General features: G+C 39.3%; 1 protein-coding gene across 4 annotated transcripts in view; it reads left to right on the top strand.

The window, feature by feature from the left end:
• zgc:172282 (leucine-rich repeat and fibronectin type III domain-containing protein 1-like protein) overlaps positions 1-21,086 on the top strand; it is a 175,635-nt gene that overhangs the window by 102,474 nt on the left and 52,075 nt on the right. For all 4 annotated transcript variants that reach the window (XM_054793154.1, XM_054793153.1, XM_054793155.1 and 1 more), the window contains exons 4-8: positions 1,786-1,937; positions 2,666-2,919; positions 3,059-3,302; positions 3,405-3,562; positions 5,025-5,411. In XM_054793154.1, the coding sequence (XP_054649129.1) occupies positions 1,786-1,937; positions 2,666-2,919; positions 3,059-3,302; positions 3,405-3,562; positions 5,025-5,411 (1,195 nt within the window). The remainder of the gene's footprint in view (positions 1-1,785; positions 1,938-2,665; positions 2,920-3,058; positions 3,303-3,404; positions 3,563-5,024; positions 5,412-21,086) is intronic.

The raw sequence follows: 21,086 nt of genomic DNA on the forward strand, positions 1-21,086 counted from the left end.
TCAGGAAGACAAGGAGCATTGTTTGCACAGAGTTGGTGAAAACTCCAGCCTATTGTGACCAAGGGTCTCAGTTGGAACACCTGATGCAAACTTTAGAAAAACCTGTGTAAAAAATTTGACTTTTGTAGTATCATTGTCAAATTTCAAATGGGATTAGGTACGGGCTCAAGCTGTGGTCCCAATCTGTGGTCCCAATCTGTTTTCTAGTCCATACCAGCAAACTAGTTATTTTGAAAGCACGTTTCTGAAAAAAATATAGGTGAACCAAAAAAAAAAAATCCTTGTTGTCAGTACTTAGACACATTCTGACTTTTGGGGGGAAAAAACAGCTTGTTAGCTTTCAAAAGAGCCCAAAGCCATGCCTCTAGTCCAAATGGTTCAAGGACAGTTTTGCATTTATTTTGGGTATGAATTTTCTACACGTTTTATCCACCAAAAATCCCAGAATGCTGTGTTTTTGTTCACCCCTCTAACTACACCACATCTTCATTATTTAGTGCCCCATTGAGAAATGAAAAAATACAGCTATAGCAGTGTCCAGAAAGAGGATTTGTTGCACCATTAACCTCGTCACACAGCTGTAGTTATTTAGGTCATACAGTCGAAGTCGCTTCTGGCTGTATTTTCAGCATTACTATGGAACTTTACATGCTAATTAATTAATCCTACCAATGATGTATTGAGTGGATGTTTTGAAAGTGTTAATCGTGCTGGAATCCGAAACATTTTGTATTATAAACTGAAGGCCACAATGTTAATTCATTAGGAATTTACCTTCAGACTTAATTTTGATTAAAATTGCAATGTTTTCATTTACTTAATTCATTTTTAATGTTTTTTTTATTTTAGGATTTTTTTTAACAAGGTGAACCTTTAAAGATGTGAGTGGTGGAGGTTTGTATTTAAAACATGTTCCAAAGTTTTAAAACAGAACGACTTCTGTTTTGAGCTTAATGTTGTATGCAGACACTCTCTGGTCACTAGGGTTGGGCATCAAGTGTTGAGCATCGATAGCAACTGTAAATTTTACAATTTTTGATTCCTAGTATCGATGCACAGTCCGCCAACCAGAAGAAATAGCCGCCATTCTGGCCAGGCTGGAGGCACAATTTCCGGGCTGCTAGAGGCCCAGTTCAATGCAACACTTCTCTGCCTCCCTCGAGCATCTAGGCATGCGCCAGGCGGAACACCTCGCCGTTATGGCTGGGCTCCACACACCATTTCCAGGCTGCATGAAGCCCCTTCCTTCGCTAGACCTCCTCACCTTCCACGGAGTCTCGCTGGCCATGCTCCAGACGGAACACCACGCCGCTCTGTTCGGCCTCCAGGCACCATTCCCTGGCTGCTTTAGACTCCTTTTCCCCTTCCATTCTTCCACAGCTTCCATGGAGCCTTTCTGAGTGTGCATGACAGCCTGTCCTCGTTGCCAAAGCCCAAGCAGCAGTTGTCAGCATAGGCACTCATATACGACATTCTCAAAAGTAAAGATCTTTTGTAAAAATATGCTTTTGTAAAAGAAACTTCATAACATTTATATGTAAGCTTTTTCATATGTATATACTGGCTGAAAATAGCTCTTTGAGAAATTCATAGTAAAGTTCATAAAAAGTTCAGTGCCCTCATTCAAACCATGCAAACTTGTATGACCCTCTTAAAAGAATCAAAATTGAGAACAGGAATTGTTCAAATTCAAACAATGCCCAACCCTACTGATCACTTTAGGCAAACATCCACAGTTGATGCAGTATTTTGTGTGTGTGTGTGTGTGTGTCCATTCATTCACAGCTGTCCGTAGGAAGGATTTTGCCAACATGACCAGCCTGTTGCATCTGACCCTGTCCAGAAACACCATCAGTCAGATCCTTCCTTCAGCTTTCAACGACCTGCGGCGACTCAGAGCGCTCCATTTAGACTCAAATAGATTAACTGTTATAAAGGTAAAACTCCATCGACTGCAGAATGAATGTTGTAGCGGCAACTAACTTTCCACAAAGTTTTCTGACTTGTGCTTTGCGTAGATCAGCCGTTCATAACCAGAAAAGACAGATGCCGATGCAAAATAGAAAAAAATAGATGATTTATTTTCACATTCCGTTCTGTTGATGAATGACAAGAGTAACAATAAAATGTAAATAATACAGATGGCAATGTTACAATGTTACGTTACCATGGTCAGAAAAGCTGTTGCTCTCTGCCCTACTTGACCTACAGTACGTGACTTTACACAGCCCTCTTACAGAAGTTACCGGTGCTTTACAACACCCAAAAACTCTAAAAGCAAGTTGATATTTAGACGATATATGATATACTACTCACAAAATGTTAGGGATAGGCACAGCTGTTATGTTAGAGAACAGCAAGTTGTGCGTAAAGTATTGAACATGTTGTACATGTGCATTCAAAAATTAGAGAAGCTCAAATTAAGGTCACCTGTAGGGTTATACAGTAGTACTGTACATTTTAGGTTCATCCTCAAATGTATCTGAAATATCCCTAACTTCTTGTGAGTAGTATATTTACGCAAAATGCCAATAAGATAAAACAAAATGCCAAATATACATGGAAGCTATTACTGGGTAGTTAAAATTATTTCAATATAAAGTCAGACTTTCCCTATGGCTTATGGCTAATCATCTAATTGTTGTATGTTTTTGCTTTTATTCAGGATGACCATTTCAAAGGCCTTACAAACCTCCGCCATCTAATTCTGGCCAACAACCAGCTTCACTCCATATCTCCCCATGCTTTTGATGACTTCCTGTCCACACTAGAGGATTTGGACCTTAGCTACAATAATCTCGCACAAGTTCCTTGGGACACAATCGGGCGCCTAACAAATGTCAACACCTTAAACATGGATCATAATCTCATAGAAAATGTTCCCCAAGGAGTATTCACCAACCTACACAAGCTTGCCAGGTAAAGAAATTAGTACCTTGAGACAAAGATGATGCTTTAAATATATTTACTAACTGATAGAAAGTCTGAAAAGTGATCTGCTGTCTTTCTTTCCTGTTTATCTCCTACTGCAAAATCTGTTCCTGGTTTCTTTTCACAGGCTGGATATGACATCCAACAAACTGAAAAAAATTCCCCCTGACCCACTTTTTCTGAGAATACCAGTTTATGCTAAATCCAAAGGCAGTCCTCTATCCTCCCTGGTTTTGAGTTTTGGTGGAAACCCTCTTCACTGTAATTGTGAACTTCTGTGGTTGCGGAGACTGACGAGAGAGGATGACTTGGAGACTTGTGCTTCACCCCCAGACCTCAGTGCTAAATATTTCTGGACAATACCTGAAGAGGTAAGACGTTCTTGTGTGATTTGGCACCACTGAAACTAAAATTACAATCATACAAATATAAATAATTCAGAAAAAACATAAATGTCTGCTTTTGCCCTTTAGGAATTTATTTGTGATCCACCGGTGTTGACGCGTAAGTCACCTCAGACTGTGGCCATGGAAGGCCAACCTGCCAGCCTCAAATGTAAAGCAAATGGGGATCCAGAACCAGAAGTGCACTGGATCAGTCCTGAAGGGCGGCTTATATCCAATGGCACAAGGTATTTACATGAGCTGCGTAGTGTAAATATTCCGGCTGAGCCCTTGTTTTGGACAATTATCCCTTACAGATAATTCATTTTTGTTGAGTACGAGCATGAAATGAGTATAACTCATCATTATCTGTACTCGTGCTGAAGGAAAATCCTCATTGCGTATCTACTTATGTATACCGCCCCTCCCTCGACAGACTTGCTGCAGGCTACAGCCAGAGATGAACCGTGCCTCATTCACGTACGCGGTGCAATTGGCAAGACAGAGTTTAAAACGGCTTGTGTCACATTGGTCACTGCATCTACTCCGGACGGGTTTTTTTTCGATTTTCCTCAGCTCGCCTCTATTTCGGTTTGTATGTAAAGTTACTTGGTAAACTTGTTTAGTAACATTTCACAAGACAGAGATGTAAACGGCTCGTGTTGCGCATGTCACTGCCTGTTTTTTTGTTTTTTTCCCCCCGTCTGCTTGCTTCTAATTTAGCTGGTGATATAAAGTCAGTTGGAAAACTTTTGCTGTAGTACTGAACATGGTGCTTTTGAGAAAAACACAGTGAACAAGGCTGACAGATTGTATCCCTGTTTGCCATCACTGGATGTTTTCATGAATCACCAACTTCACACAAATCGTTTAAAAATAATTAAATAATAAATTCGTACAGATGACTTACACACAACACAGTACACATATAGCTGAATGAATAGAGCAACTTCTGATCAAGCCATGTCAATTTTAGACCTAAAATAATGTACAGATTTAAGCCCCACCCATTTCCAGTTTATGCCCCACCCACTCTGAGTACAGATACGACACAGATGATTTAGATGGGTGAACAGATACAGATAAAGATAGTGGTGTACTCGCTCATCCCTCGTAAATATTGTCTGAGATTTGTTCTTCATCCCTAAAGATGAGGTGGGGAAATGTGAACACATCACATTTATTCATAATATTTACTATCACTCAAAATTATATAAATCCTATTGTATATTACATTTATCATCATAATTTAAAAACTTTCAGTACAAAAATATCAAATTAGTGACCTTTTGTAGTATTTCATGTGTTGAACAATTTAAATTTGTAGTTTAGTTTAGTTCATTTACAATGTGGACTGGATAATTTGAGTGCAATTGTGAATGTATATAATGTAATATGAGTTAACATGTTATGAGGAAATATTTGAGGCAAGTACAGGTCCAAATGTAAGAAACCGTAGGGCCCAACTTTATGATTTCTACTTTCTGCCATGTTTAAAACCACTGTTGGATCACAGTATGTTATTTTAGTTTTTAAAAACTTTCGCCCTGACATTTTTAAAATATATATTCATCTGTGTTTATTATAGTTATTTTGACCATCAGTATTATGCCCTCCTTTAGTGACAATTGCTCCCCAACAGGTTTACATATTCCCGATTAATTTGCAAAAACAATAATGATTAATACCTTTTTTGTTTGTTTTTTTTAGAACTTTGGTTTTCCCAAATGGAAGCCTTGAAATCAATGTCACCTCCCTAAAGGATGCAGGGAACTTCACCTGCATTGCTTCTAACGCTGCAGGTGAATCCACAGGAAGGGTGGAACTGTTTGTTACACCAATGCCACATCTGGCAAACAGCACAAGCCGCAGCAGAGACCCATCAGAGACCAGAGAACCTGCTCCTTCTGACATCCTAACCTCATCTAAAGTGTTGATGCCTAACAATGAGACAAGAACAGGAGATCGGCGGGTTTCCTTGGTGGAGCTGACAGGAAACTCTGCCCTCATTAGATGGAGCAGTCAGACGCCTGTGTCAGGAGTCAGGATGTTCCAGGTCCAGTACAACAGCTCAGGGGATGACACACTAGTGTACAGGTTGGTGTGTCTACACTTTCAGTTCATATCTCTTCTGTGTGTCTGCATACAGTATGTTTTTAGGCATGTTAGTACAACGCGTTAGGGTGCGTGTATGTTTGCTAGAGTGCCTGTTGGGGTTGCCTTGTGTTTAGAAAAATAAGTATGTGTTTTGTATTTAGCTGAAAAGGGAGAGAGAATCAAAAATAGTCTTTAAAATGTCAATGAAATCACTGAATGTTATGGCGCTTTATATAACTGTAGCATCCCAACAGAGGCACAGTTTTAACTTTCTTCTGACCTTAATACGTCAACAGCAGTGCTCAGTTCCAACACCGTATCTATCTTCAACTTGCACACGTCTCTCCTTCCTCTACACACTCACAAGAACACTTGCTCATTCTCCACCAATCACACTCGCACAAAATGCATTCACAAGCATTGTAACTCCGAACATCAACACACGACAAAATCAGGTTGTTAAATAACAATTTATGGCGGATTTATTCCAAGCTCTTTCCTGCTTTGTGACCAATGAGGTAATTTAGCCCTCATGCATGATTATGACAATACAGGATCCAGCTCATCTCATTGGTCAAGGTAGTGTAGTTTGTGAAGAAGATACCAGAAGACAAAAGCGGACAACAAAAAAACACGGTTGATAGGGATGACACCGTTTCACAGGTCTCGGACACTGCCGAGACCGACGGTACGCCTACGAGCAGCAACCTCAGTACTCCTCCAAGGAAAAAAAAAAAGGAAAAGGCTGCAAAAATACATATTCCAGTGGGAAAAGGAAAATATGTGGCTGGAAAGCGTGCACAATAATGTCTACAAAGTGCACGTCACTGTTTGCCAGCACACTTTTACTGTAGTTCTGTTTTTCGAGACATGAAACAGCGTGCTTCTAGTGGTGGGCATACAGTATAAAAAATGTGAGGAACGACAACATGGGAAAGTGCAATAAATGTCAGCATTTTAAGGCCAAACATATTATGCTAATATATTTTTAGTGTAATATTATTAGGCATGTATTTGAGGTCTAAATAAACACAAAGATAAAGAAAATAAGACTAAACAATAAGTGGATATTCTCATCACTCACTTGGTACTTTGTATACTTCATATGCTCAGAAATTCCAGAAAATGCACAAAAGCTCAAATCAACTTAAATTATGTGGAGTCTTTGAACGCAACTCCTCATTGGTCATAATAACACGGTTAAAGGCCAATAGCTTTTCAGATGTGTTGTATTGTTTAGCTTGATTTGTGAAATGTTCAGTTCAGTTGGAGCTGTTAATACATCCAATACGTATATATAATAGTGTCCTGTCATTTAATATTCTGTTATTAAAATACAGTCAAATTGAACACTGTCTGTACTATGCCTGAAATATAGTTGAAAATGGCGATTAATAATGATTAATTAATTCAAAAAAGTGATTAATCTGATTAAAAATGAATCTGTTTTTAAACTGGTAAACTAAGCAGGATAGATTTATTCAATCAAATACATTTTTGAACAATTAGTTTCCTCTATGTTGATATTCCTCCAAAACATGTATGTAATTTGAGTCAAATGGCATAAAAATAGTTTTTCACAATTAAAGAAGGCAAACAACAACAAAAAAATCACCACGCCGGCAGGAGTGAAGACATTGGCATTGACAAGACAAGGTGTGTGTACCTTATTTATTTTTCAGGGAGCTGGCAACCCTAGTGCCTGTCTGCATTTGCTGGTTTGATAATAAGCAAGCTTCTTCCGCTGCTATGTGGATGGGAGCAGATGATAGATGATACAAGTGGAGATTAGCCAGTCACGCAGCCGTAAAAGTCTAATCAACTGAAAAGATGAAGAGTTCTGCAGTGGAACAGCACTACTGACAAGTGTGTTGAATATAAGCAAGCCAAATTTGAGCGGTCGCTGTTGAACACTTTTGCTTGTCTGTCAGGCTTCATCACCAAATTACTGTACTGATGTTTTTTTCTTGATTAATTGTTGGTATTATGTCTTATGACTTATTGATGTGATAATTATTTCATGCTTTTGAGATTTTGACTTAATTGGTTGTCTCTCATTTTTTGCCAGATTTTACACTAATTGACAGTCAAGTGTCATTTGCTTTGAATCCAGCAGAGCATTTAATTTAGTAGTTTTTACTTAATTTAGCTTCAGGAGTGTCTACTGTTTTAAACTTCTAATTGCACATCAACATAAAAAGACCACTGAACGCTTGTGTTCCAAATCAAAATGGTTATACTCATGGGGAGTGTTTCACACCGTCTGTCTCTACATCTCTCTATGCAGACTTCACATCAGTAGTTACATTTTCCTAGGGCTGTCAATCGATTGAAAATTCAATTGCAGTGAATCGTATTTTGCCCATAGTTAACTCATAATTAATCACAATTAATCACAGATCGAAAGTTCTTATCTATAATAAGCAGGGATGTAAATGTCTTTGTGTTAAACGATTCGATATGCATCAATAATTAAAAAACAATACATTTTAAAAACAAAACGATTTGATATGATTCAATACAGTGTACAAACGATTCAACGGTTTAATTTGTTGATGTAGACATTAATCTTCCATTTTAAAATAAAGAAGCCAGTTCTATAAAAGTGGCGTTCTTACAGTATTTTCAAATGTGTAAAAGAGCACATCATATCCCCAAGCATGCTGTAAGGCAGGGGTCTCCAACCACCGGGCCAGGTGGTAGAATGGTCAACTGCCAACCTGAAGGTTGTGGGTTCAATCCGTGATCGTGTCGAAGTGTCCTTCGCTAAGATACTGAGCCCCCCGTTGCTCCTGATGCTGCGTCATCAGCAGTGTCAAAGCGCTTTGAGTGCCTTGGAGGTAGAAAAGCAGGTTTTAATATTTGAATGGGCCCCGAAGTGAAAAAGGTTAAGAACCCCTGCCTTCAAGCATGCACGAGCAATGTAAAAAAAAAATCCATGTTGTTTCCTCGGCTCCGTGTAATTGTGCACTGATTTTAAAGACAATGTATGCGTCATTGTAAATCTAATGTCTCACTATATCGATGAACAGCTGTTATTGATTCTTCAGGCTTCTGACAGGCCAAAATGTGCATGACAGTCGGTGAATGTGTTTTTATATAGACAGACATTATTTTGCCACACTGGTGTGGATGGAGATTGTTCTAACACCGGAGTGGGGGAAATATTCTTTTCTGAAAATTCTGCAACTGCAACAAAATGTGTTTTATGGTTCCAATAGCTGGTCTGCAGCTGTATGATTAAAGAAAGAGTAACATGTAATTATTTTGCTCAACCTTGTTGGCACTCATATGCACATGCAGCACTCACGGATTGTACTCGCTGGTCCAGCTGTGATAACAATGGTCAGTCGGCACGCCCCCGCACCCCTTCAAAGGCACTGTATACTGCACCCGCATGCCCGCCGCCACTGATTTCAACATCTATTGAAGCCTTACGCTTCACTAACATTTTATTTCTCTTCTAAATTTTTGACCAACTTTACTCAGTTAGTGTGTTTTGTACACACAAGACTCATTTCCTTATGTGGGAAACAGTAGGTGTTGCCTATACTAATAAGGGGTCACTCTCCCCCACGGCTGGGGGACAATTTTGACAACTTGTCTGTGGTGCAGAACATTAGTTCAGCCTAACCACCGTTTCCGCTTGGACACATTTCACTACAGCACAAAACTTTTCATATGACGGAGCTGTTAATAAAAGCGCGTCTTGCATGAACTGCAAGCGGGAGGTAGCAGAATCCAGAGACTATGCGTTGAAAACATGTCCTAGCCACACTGCTCAGCTATTAAGTGCTCTAATAGACGGTGCAAAAGCAGTGGCGGAGCTACGGGGTGGCCAGTGGTGGCCTTGGCCACTCCTGGTCACTCTCCGGCCACCCCACTGCCCATCTAGACAATTCAGGTATCAACTTATAGCTTCCCCTATGTGAGTAATGGTCTCACCTTGGCCGTCCCAATGAAAAAATTCTGGCTCTGCCACTGTAAACAAGGGATTACTGTACACTGCACTTTGTCATATACAGAAAACTCTGTACCAACAAGGGCTAAAAGGCCACTCTACCAAGAAAAAGTCATTAATACAAAAGCAGCATAAAAAGCCAGGTTACAGTTTGCAAACGTACGTACAAAACGTACAAAGACCCCAATTTTTGCAGACATGTCCTGTGGTCTGATGAAACTAAAGTGGAACTTTAGATGGCATCATGAAGAGAGAACATTGCGTAGAACCATTGAAGCAACATCTCAAGCCATCAGCCAGGAAGTTTGAAGCTTGGCTGCAAATGGATCTTCCAAATGGACAATGACCCTAAGCATACCACCAAAATAATCACAATGTGGCTTGAGGACAGCAAAGTCAATGTTTTGGAGTGGCCATCACAAAGCCCTGATCTCAGTCCCATAGAACTAGGTCGATGCTGTAACAAGAAAAAAACAGACTATGAATTGCTCTAGACTAAATCAAGACTCTCTGCATTAATGCATAATCTGCCAATTAAAAAGTGAGTCAGTGTGTGTAGATTTATGATTTGTGTGTGTACGTCTGTTGTGCTTGTGTGGGTTTTTTGACTGTTTGTCATAACTCTGTTTTAAACAAACTGATCCACCTCACACCGAATCGATAGCTTGGATTCCACTGAGGCTTCACCAGGGTTTAGCACATTATCCAGTCAAATAGGTTTGGCCTGAACTTAACCTGTTTCTTCCTTGACTAAACTCCTTTTACTGTCAAATCAATGGCACTTGTTTGTTCAATTGGATATACAAGCTGAAGTCAGTCTAGGTGGATATATTATTAGGGACTAATGTATATTGGCAATATTTGTCTTTCCCTGTATTTGGAACGTATCTGCCATGGCTGCCTGTCTTTGATGATAGTCATTTCTTCAATCTTTGAAATAACAGCTATCAGTCTTAATCATGGAGCATATCTGAGTAGCATTAGCACAATTTGCACTGGTACATTGATGCATTTTTCTCACTCTGTGAATTACTAGAAACCTTTTCAGGGAATAGTATGTGAGAGCGAAGGGCAGCTGCCAAAAATAATGCTGATACATATCATACTTAACAATACCCTGTGGGTGGGTGTGTTTATTCCTTTGTTTATTAACAATATTATATGAAAGATTCACCACTTGAAGTAATCTTGTTTATCAGCAATACAAATAGAGTTTGAGGACGGCGTACAATTCTTTCTTTGTGGATTTCTATGTAAATATAGTACTTTTCAGTATTGCAAAATTGCCATAGTAATGCTAAATGCATGTCACAGCTCACTGTCTCCCGCTGGGCGAAACCCAGAGATTGGCTGTCTGACACCATCATCGAGGTGTTAGGGTAAAACGCCGACCACAGTTTTATTTGGATCCTGTTCAAATTTTCCGATAGCAACAATACATAAGGTCTTAATATGGGCCAAAATGGTTGATTATCATTTAAATAGCAGGTGACAGTAGTGAGCACTGTAAGTGGAGCTATGGTATAATAAAAAAAAAGCCAGTTCTCACCTTGTATACACCAGTGGAAACTATAATCACACTAATAAACATATTTTAAATAATATATGTCAATCAAAACTAAGCATTATTATCTCTGTAAATGTACCATACATACCGCACAGGTGGTCATGGGGTTGTGGTCAGGCAGTGTATATTCATGAAGACGGAAAATCAACTTCTATCTGCTATCGAATATTTCAGTAATCGAGTATTCCACTGAAAATTCCTTCGATTAACAGACGAATCGGATGAAACATATTTTTGCTTGTTTAAAGAGTAATTATAAATACACAAGAAAACAAGACATTTGATATCCATCCATCCATCCATTTTCTGTGCCACTTATCCTCATTCGGGTCGTGCTGAAGCCTATCCCAGCTGACTTTGAGCGAGAGGCGGGGTACACCCTGGACCGGTTGCCAGCCAATCACAGTTCACATATAGACAAACATTCATTCACACTCACATTCATACCTGTGGACAATTTAGAGTTGCCAAGAGTACCAGAGCACCCGGAGAAAACCCACGTCTCCTGACTGTGTGGCATGCTAACCACTCAGCCACCGTACAGCCAGATATTTAATAATGGCACTTAATAATGAACCAATGAAAATTGGTGTAATTTTTTTCGATAATTAACAGTTTTAGAGGCTCCAGCATACCCCCGCAACTCTTGTGAGGATAAGCGGAAGATGGAAGGATGAATTTCTTAAATTTACATTTTACATAGGAACAAACTATTTATCCACCCTGCTCAGTGGGCTCATGTCTTTGGACTATCATGTTTAAAATGCTGTTTGTTAGCTCAGCTCTTTGCTTGGGACTACAAAAGGGCACTTGTATCCATCCGAAACTGTAATGATTTACTAGAAAAGGAGAGAAATAATAATTTAATAATTGACATGACTATGACTAAATTGCATATTACATTATGTCGACAGCTGTACATTTATGAAGCCTAAACTTAGATCGACTGACTAGAAAAAGGACAAATATTTTTTATAAGATTTTGAGTTTACTAAAATTAAAGGAAAACTGCACTTTTTTAAAAATTTTGCCCATCATCCACAATTATTTTTCTTTTCTGTGCGTTCTAAAGAGAGAAAAACAACGAGCATGTGGGAGCTAACAATGCACATAACGGGACACACCTATTTGGACTATAAAGCTCTCTTAAAAAAAAACCCCACCAAAAAACGCCAACCATGTTGCATTTACATAACTGACCTGCATATTAACCAAGCTACAGTGGCATTGTTATTGTAACACAGAAGAACACTCCAAAACAATGTGATAGGACACCAATCTGTACCGACAGGGAAACAGGAACACACATATGAACAACTATAATAGACAACCAAATTATCTGTATTAGCCCACATTCCATGCTTTGTTTGTACACGGCTAGATGGACTGTGTGTATAACCGTGATATCAAGTGCTATGTGCTCCATGTATCAGAATCAATATCATGGCGACTTACTCGATGGACAGTTGTCCTTTTCCAGTTGATTTGGGGAAGGTGGAAAATAGTCTGTGCCTAACCAGGCAAGCATCAGGCAGAAGTGGTTGGATTTGCTGACTCCCGGCCAGCAAGAGAAAAATATTGTCCTTTGTCAACAACAACTTCACATGGGACTGTTTTGTAAACATGGGCCAATACGAAGCTGGACGATCCACCAAACTGTTGCTGAAGTCTGACGCCTTTACAACGTTACTTGGTCGTGTTGAAGAGTCAGAAGAGCAAGCTGTAAGTAACAATTTCCTAACTGTGTTTATTTTGTCTAAGTAACCGGACAAAAGTGGTTGTCTGTGTAGCATAATAGAGTGTGCATACAGCGAGTGGAGAGAATGTGACCAATCACAGCGGAGTGGGCTCGGCGGGAGGCATGCCTGGAGGTGGGCCGGGGGTGGTGTAAATTACACAGATCGTTTGGGCAGGGGGCTTTCTGTGCAGGTTATCGTGTGTAGCTGCTCTATAGGAGTCCAGAACTCAATACAAGGGCCCGAAAATGAGTATAATAGGTCCCATTTAATTAACAGTTCACTTTTGTTTAAAAAAGTCTTCAAATTGTTTTCAAATACTTCTTGCTCCCATTTATTATTTTTTTTTAATAACTGAAAAACATGTATGCTCTTACCTTTTATCTGTATATGAAGTACATGCAGCCTTTCATTCTCCAAGAAAAGATTTGATACTTTGTTGTAAAAGTCTGATGACCTCCTGGTGAGCTTGGGTATATAATCCTCCATCTTGGCAGTCAAAGCCATTCATTCATTCAGTACAGCATAAAAATATGTTGAATGCATTGGACTTTCTGCTAGCTAGGGCTTTCTGCTGTAAAAAAAAAAAAAAAAAAAAACACTGGCTTTTCCTCTATGGAGGAATATGTTCCCGTCATTTACTAATGACCAATGCTTAATGACCTGCTTTAACTGTACAAGCATGGCATGCAAAATGATAATCAAGGTATTGTCCTCATCTGTTCTGCAAACACGGTCACCGCTTTGTACAGACAACACCACAGGGGGTTTATCCGGGTTGCTCGCATTACTTCAGAGTGGTGGATTGTGCGCAGTACAGTCGCTGCCGAGTGCAGTCTTCCGTGAAATCCACCCGCCTTTCATTGCCCAGTGTGATCTCGCTAATTAAAACGGGTGACATCTGTATATGTGTGTGTTGTTTGATGATAACCGGTTCTCAGAAGGATTAGCGGTGGAACAGGTGATGAAGTAAAGAAAGATAAAGTGTGCATGTTGGTGTGGTTTGGGGGGGCTTTTCTGTCAGTGCACAGCAGGTGGGTGCAGAAGTACTGTACTGTATGTCTTTAACATGCAGACATTTTGTAACTAAGGTACTGATGGAGGCAGCCAAGGCGTAGTGTGCGGGGCCAGTTGATAGTGTCCCAGCCTGCACCAAGAGGCGCTCACACCTTCTATGAAGACGACGCCTTCTGCTGTACAAAAAAGTGTACTGACTAAGTCAGCCACTTACTCGCAATTGTTGTAATACAGATATTTTAAAGATAAAGAATAGTTTATTTTGCCCTAAAAAAATGACACCACTTTACATTTAATTGATGCTAAGGAAACACTCGCTGAAAACATTATAATAACATAACATTATTGATATGTTATATGACGTAGGACGGTCCAAAATGTTGGGCTTGAGAATGGTTTCCTTGTTATGTCACCACATGACACGGTAGCAAAATTCAAAAATTCAGACATGCAGTCTGCCTTTAACAAGAATGATGTAAGGCAATGAAAGCTATAAGAGAAGGGGTTGCAGCATTTTTGCTGTGAAGTGCTATTTAAAGATGTCCTTTTGAGTCCGTTTTGTATAACAACCTGCATAATATGGACTGTTTAATGACGACAAAATATCACAACTCCAAAGTACTGTACCACTGTCAGTGTTTCTCTTTGACTGCTTTGAAAGATTTTTCATTGCGTGGATGTGTGGACGGTGGTACCAGAGATGTTTTTTTTTAACGTGCCAATTTTGCGGAATTTCTGTGTGAAAGAGGCTAGAAAGCACAAAATGTTTTGTTCGCTTTTGCCAACTTTTTGGCCTTGTTATATGAATTGAATGACTCACAACCTGCACACCTACGAGCTAAAGGCCACGTAAGAAACACACACATACAACTACGCAGCCATACAGCATGGCGCCGGCTGTATTTGTGACAACTAAATGTAGAAGTAATGAGTCAGTAGTTCACAGTCACTGAAAATCCTCGTCTCTTGTCGTACCTTTTTTCTCTCTTATGTATCCGTGGGCTTTACTTTCATGTTTTCTTTCATGTCTTTTTTAGTCTACCTCTCCTCCTCGTACCCTTTCTTTCTCACATTTTAGCTGTCATCATGTCTTCCATTTCCTGCTTAGAAGATGGCATGTTTGCTCTCAGTTTCCTGCCTCACTGATCTCCTTCTCCTTGTGTGTTCTCCTGTCATTTGTCAGTTGACTTATTCTATTGGTGCTTGTCTGTTTGGCATCTCATCTCCTTCGTCCAGCCCTTCCTTGTTCTGCTTCTCGTTTCGTCTCTGCTCTTGGATGTATGCTGAAGTCAGCAGATCGCCGGCAGCTGTCCAACCCATAATCCCCTTGTTTGGTGCCTTGCTGCTATTTTCATCATCGTCTCAAATCGATGTTTAATTATCCAGTCACATGCCCACCCCCCACTAACCCAACTGTACCCTATTCATCTGTCCGCTAACAGTCTTAGCTCCCGCCCAACCCTCAGAACCTCATGTATGGAGGGAAGAGTAATTAAAGAGAATCAGGACATAGCGTAAGGGAGCAAGAATGGAGGAGAGGAGTGAAGGAATAAAAAGAGGTGAAGAGAGAGGAAGGGGCATGGATAAAAGGAAATATGATGCATGTTAGGGAAGAAGTCATATCTACAAGGGGAGGAGAAGATGACAAACTCGGCAGGGATACAGGATTTAAAGCGGATTTGGCTTGTAAATAGGGATAATAGATGATCTCTCTTAGCTCTTTCAACCCTTAATAAAATGTAAGCAATATAACAATAAATTCTAAACCTTTTGTTGTGCTTTTATGAGCTTAAGAATTGCACTAAGCGTGTTTATTTTTTATTAATAAATAACCAGCATTTTTCTACTGTTCTTCAACATACACATTTCAAGTTTTGGTCCTCGTGCGTCTGACTAAAGGCGCAGTTGCACTTGAAATTACTCAGTCTCCCTCGTAAATGACGTTATTTTAAAAACATAAACATTTAATAGTTGGCCAATGTAAAAAAAAAGTGACAGCGGGAGCTGTTTAAAGTTGCTTTGTTGGTTTATTACAACTTAAAAAAAACATAATTTGCAATGAGGACTGAATAATTTGGAGTACACACACATACTGCACTGTATATATATATACTGTATATAAAACTGACTCACATACTTTGAAATCCATGCATTACAAGGAAAGTTGCTGATTTTTCACTTTCTTCTAATGCCAACATGCAGGTCTTTGTCTTATGCATGCATGGATAGGCATGACAAACAAAGGCATGAATTAATATAAAACACATTTTGACAGATTAAAAGCAGTTTTTAAACAGATTCAAAATGTGAAAAGCAATCAGTGAACATACTGTACAGCAAGATGACTAGAATCAATCGTGAAAGTTCAACTATTTCCAATCAGTTAAACGCTTATTGAATACCTGTGTGATTAAAACCACATCAGGCTTCCTCTTCTACTCATTAAATACTAAATAGAAAATAGAACTAAATAGAAATGTCCACATAGTGCAATTTTTAATACATTTAATCTCAAAACAGTTTGTCATCTTCATTTTAGGTCGCTATGGGGTAAACAGTAATTAAAGATTACTCTGTGGCATAACGTTGTCTTAATCTGTATTTAAAGGGGTATAGAGAGGGCCGTGGATGTCTTTTGCCTTGATGTTGGCGGACTTGACACCATCCAAATTAAAACTTTGCTCCAAAATATTGTCTAAAAAGATATTATTTTGTGTGTGTCTGGTTTGTTGGTGTAGCAGAAGAGCCCATAATGAGGACCAATGCTGTTTTAGTTCACAGTAAACTAGATTCCTGCAGAGATATTGATAATATGCTCTGCGGAATGGGTTTGATATCATGGAAAGATCTATTTTTTCCCTCTTGGTATGGACATGAAACATAACACTGGCTGTACTGCCCTCTTTGTGCTTCTGTCTTTTTTTTTAAAGACTACTTGTTATCCCTTGTGCTTAATTGTTCTATTATGCATCCTGATGTGTGCTCCAACTCCATTCTTTCATGTCTTTCATAGCCTTTTGTATACCAAATCCAAGATTCCCTCTAAAAATAAACCTATGCCTCCATGCATAATCCAGAATGATCTTTTCATGGTTGTCTTTCCTCTCTGACACCCTTATGGTTTATCAGTCAGTGCTGAATTTGTTATGGTATATTGTTAGCAGCTCCTGCCTTCCCCCATTTCTCAAGTAATGCATCTGTAAGTCTATTTTTTTAAATCATTTTAATTGTACTGCCTATGCTGAAGTGTGGAGACTTAAGCTTATGTAGCCAAGCCATACAGTTGGACAAAAATGACGTAAGCCTCAAGGTTGAGAGACAAATTGCCTAAATCCCCCCTGTTCATTTCAAAATACATAAAAGTGTGATCAAAGACAACCCACTACAATAATTAAAAATACTGCATATTTAAGAAATACTTAAAAACTGTATTTCCATGAGGATCACGAGAATGGCACCAGATGGTACAAAAATAGTCTGGAGCCCCAAAAGCATTACACAGCTTTTAAACTTTTAAACGTTCTAATCTCTTTTAAATTTGAGCTTTTCCAACAACAGAATTCAACAGAAGTGCGGAATGCATGTGCAGGCCTACTTTGAAATAATTTCGCCATTGAAGTACGTAGGCCTTTTTGAATCATTTTCGTATTTGTGAAAATTAAAAAAAAAAAAAAATTGCCAACTTGAACATGAAAAAGCCCATCAGAGTTCACATATCTGCATATCACTGCTGTCTGATCAATACATCACCTGACTCATCACAGGCAACTTGCACTGAATTCATGTCATCAATTTGCCCACTGGTGATGTTTGTTGCCATTCTAGTGGTCATGTCCTTGACTGTCTTTGCAGAGAGAGGCATTTCTTTCATTTTCTGAATAATGTCCTGTTTTTGTTTTTTACTTCGGACAATAGATGCTTTGATATTTATATGAACGATTCATTGATGCATTGTCCCTCTGTGATTGGCTTCCCCCTCCTTACGATCTCATGTGCAGCCACAACACTAACAGCCGTAGCTGAGTTTGGACCGTTCCTCCACTTCTTGAAAGTATGTTTGCCTTGCTCAACCTTCTGTAGTACTGTGCTCCCTTGTTTATCGTGGGGGGATAGGTTACCATATAGCCCTCAAAAAGTGAAATCGGTGAAGTAGCCAACTTTATTTGTTTGCAATTATTATATACTGTATGTTTTAAGACAGGCATTAACATTTTGTCATATTTCTCTCTTGTTTAAACTCTCTCAAAGTTCAAATTTCGTTTGAATTTGAATGATCAATCTACTAGGTTGGACACGCTCCACTCCTCTGACCGTGCCTCGTGAGGCTGTAGCGTTTTTGTATCCTTGTTAAAACATACAGTCTTGCTTCTGATGTTGTCCTCCTAGTCCGACTCCTTGAACCCAAGAGTCATTTAGACAGTTAGCTTCTTCTTCTTCTTCTATTGTTTATTGGTGGTTTATTGGACTTAATGAGTTTGCTAGCGACTATTGACCACAATAGGAAACTGATTGATTGATTGATTTACAAAATAGTCACGCTAATATAAAACAACAGAAAAAAACACACAGAGAACAAAATCATATAAAATATGCAACTATGTTTTAAAAAATAAAAAAATAAAGTCAAATAATATAACCTCCAATAAATGATTCATTTTAAGATGATTCATTATTGAAGGGACAGTTCAGACTTTTTGACATGAAGCTGTATGACATCTCCATCAGCAGTGACTTACCCCCCCCCAATTGGTCCTGTGAGTCCGGTTCTGGTGGGAGATCCGTGACGAGGAACGTAGTTCCGCTTAGCTGCTGGGGCCACTTAAGTAAAGTAGAGTTCAGGCAAGATCTCAATAATTTTACTTTCTCCTGTGTTCCTGTTAATGATATGCATGATCTCAAATGTCTGTGTATCAAAGTATCAATATTTTGATTTGAGAATCGATTTTACAGCATAAAGATCTGAGATATTTCGCTATCAATCCGCACATCACCACTAATTACTATTACCTTCTACTATTACCTACTATTACCTGTAGGTGTCCAACAGAAAAGCTCATGCACATGAATTATATTAAATATTTAAAAATACATTTACGTTGCCTGAAAGGCAACAAGCCATTTGACCCCCTATGTTTCTTCTCTTTAATTATTAATAGTAATTCAGTCTAAATCCATTGCTGCCTGTTATCCTTAAACCATTTCACCCTGGTGCCTCATAACAACACCGTTCTAGGTAGGAACCACTGTTGGCTGCGACACAAAGAGCAGAAAGAGAGCAAACACGAGACAGTGGTCATTGCCTTGCGATTGGCTGGCGACCAGTCCAGGGTGTACCTCGACTCTCGACCAAAGTCAGCTGGGATAGGCTCCAGCATACCCCAGTGACCCTAATGAGGAGAAGTGGCATAGGAAATGGATGGATGGAGGCAGTGGTCATGTAAACATCCTATCCGAACTGTAGGAAGGTAGATACTGAAATGGAGGATGCATGTCCCCTCCTTTGTGTGGCTTTGCTTTGGTTACACTCACTATAAAGCAGTGCTTCTCAAATACTGGGGCGGGTCCCCCTGGGGGGGACATGGTGAACTGTCAGAGGGGGTTGAGAGGCAGAGAGTACTTTCAATATTAGTGCATGGATTTGTTGTACTCAGCATGCAATTTGACTCTTGAATACACTTGTATGCTTCACTGCTCCCCATTTGGTTGCATTTTCCCGGTTTCAATTTGGAGTTCAGTCTGTAGCTACAACTGCCATCTTTATTTTAACTTGCAGTTTTTAGTTTTTGCTTCAATTTGTGGAAGAATGTTCAACAGTGAAAAGCATCAGGCTGAGGTCATGCATACAAATTTATAAATCATTTTAAAATGCACCTTCTCTGTTTTGTGACACAGTTATTTTTTTTAAAAAGTCTGGTTTGTGCACTCCAATATTTTGTCATTGTAGTTTTCTCAAAAGTAAGATTAAAATGTAGTCTCGTCTCATTCCCGTGAACCCAATATCGTGTATCGTGTCGTCCTGCGAGCTGAGTGTATCGTGACCCCTCTAGCGATGCCACATGGACTTAAGACGCCAGTAAAAGGGAAACAACAAACAAAGAGAAGAGAGCCAACTCTATGTATTAACAATGCACTGCAATGGAAGTAAGTGATGTGGAAGTAATTACAAAAAGCAACATGTACAGCAATGACTGCATTCAGGCTCTGCCCCAGGAACACCAATTATGGGCACTGAAAAACAAAGCAGAGAGCAGCAGAAAAACCAGGCACAGGTGGCAAAAAAACAGGTGCGTGACGTTATTTTTGTCCACAGTAGGATGCTACTAAACTACCCTCTGGTTCCACACTCTATATCCTTACAATATTAACTTTTGGACTTGTTTTTTGGTTTATTTTTTTATTTCTCCCATTGCTCAACATTCGGATGAAGACCTTTTGTTTCACTAGCCATTATGTCAAAATGTGTTTGTGTTTATTTCTTATACATGGCACACCATTATGCAAATACAGTGTCAGTGAAGTAATGGACTCATTAACCTCCATTAACCTAAAACAGATAATAAATGCTCTTGCTGTTAATTTAAAAAGTCTTCTGTTTGATAAATACCTTTTATTTTATTTTTTTATAGTATAATTCGTTCTCGTTTTGGGTTTCAAGCTGTTTTTCATTTTAGCTTTCAGTGAAGTGCTTATTCATCTTTGTTTACCAAAAACATTTTTTAAGCACTTGGCCATTTCCCCTGTCTGTATTACTTACAATTACTTCAAAGAGGCGCAGTACACAAGCTCTTGTTTTTTAAGTTCTGTTTTATTAACATGCAGGGCTGTGGGAAACGGGGGAGCGTAAGAGTAGCGGTGACAGGCGGGAGAAAGATGAATGCAAGCAGAACGAGTTGGGAAAGAGTGAAATGGTGTGGTAAGGCAAAAGGCGAGATCAAAGGATAGGTGGGGGCTGATGGGCAAAGGGCAAGGGGGAAAAACAAGTAGAATAATAGAGAAAGATGGATGAAATGCAGGAGCAAGTGAGTAGAAGAGAAGAATGGATGGAACAATGCCTAATTAAGAGGGAAGACCCTCTCCATGGAGAGAAGCTGCTGTCAGGAGTGCTCACAAACGGTCCTGGAGCTTTCAGACACACACGAGGCACCAACCTCTCTAGATAGCAAGCACCATGCCTTACTAATTTAGGAACATCTGAAAAGAAAAGAACGTGAATTCAGAGGATTACAAAGTGATTGGAGATAAGCAACGAGAATAACTGACTGAAAATTAAATATTACCTTATCCATATCATTTTAAAAAATCAGTGGGACTCTTTTTCTAGAGAAAAATCATATCTGCCTCAATTTGTAGGCTTGTAGTATAGCTAAATGTGACCTAGCAACACCTAGATGCAA

Source organism: Dunckerocampus dactyliophorus, chromosome 12 (genome assembly GCF_027744805.1).
Source record: "Dunckerocampus dactyliophorus isolate RoL2022-P2 chromosome 12, RoL_Ddac_1.1, whole genome shotgun sequence".
NCBI lineage: Eukaryota > Metazoa > Chordata > Actinopteri > Syngnathiformes > Syngnathidae > Dunckerocampus > Dunckerocampus dactyliophorus.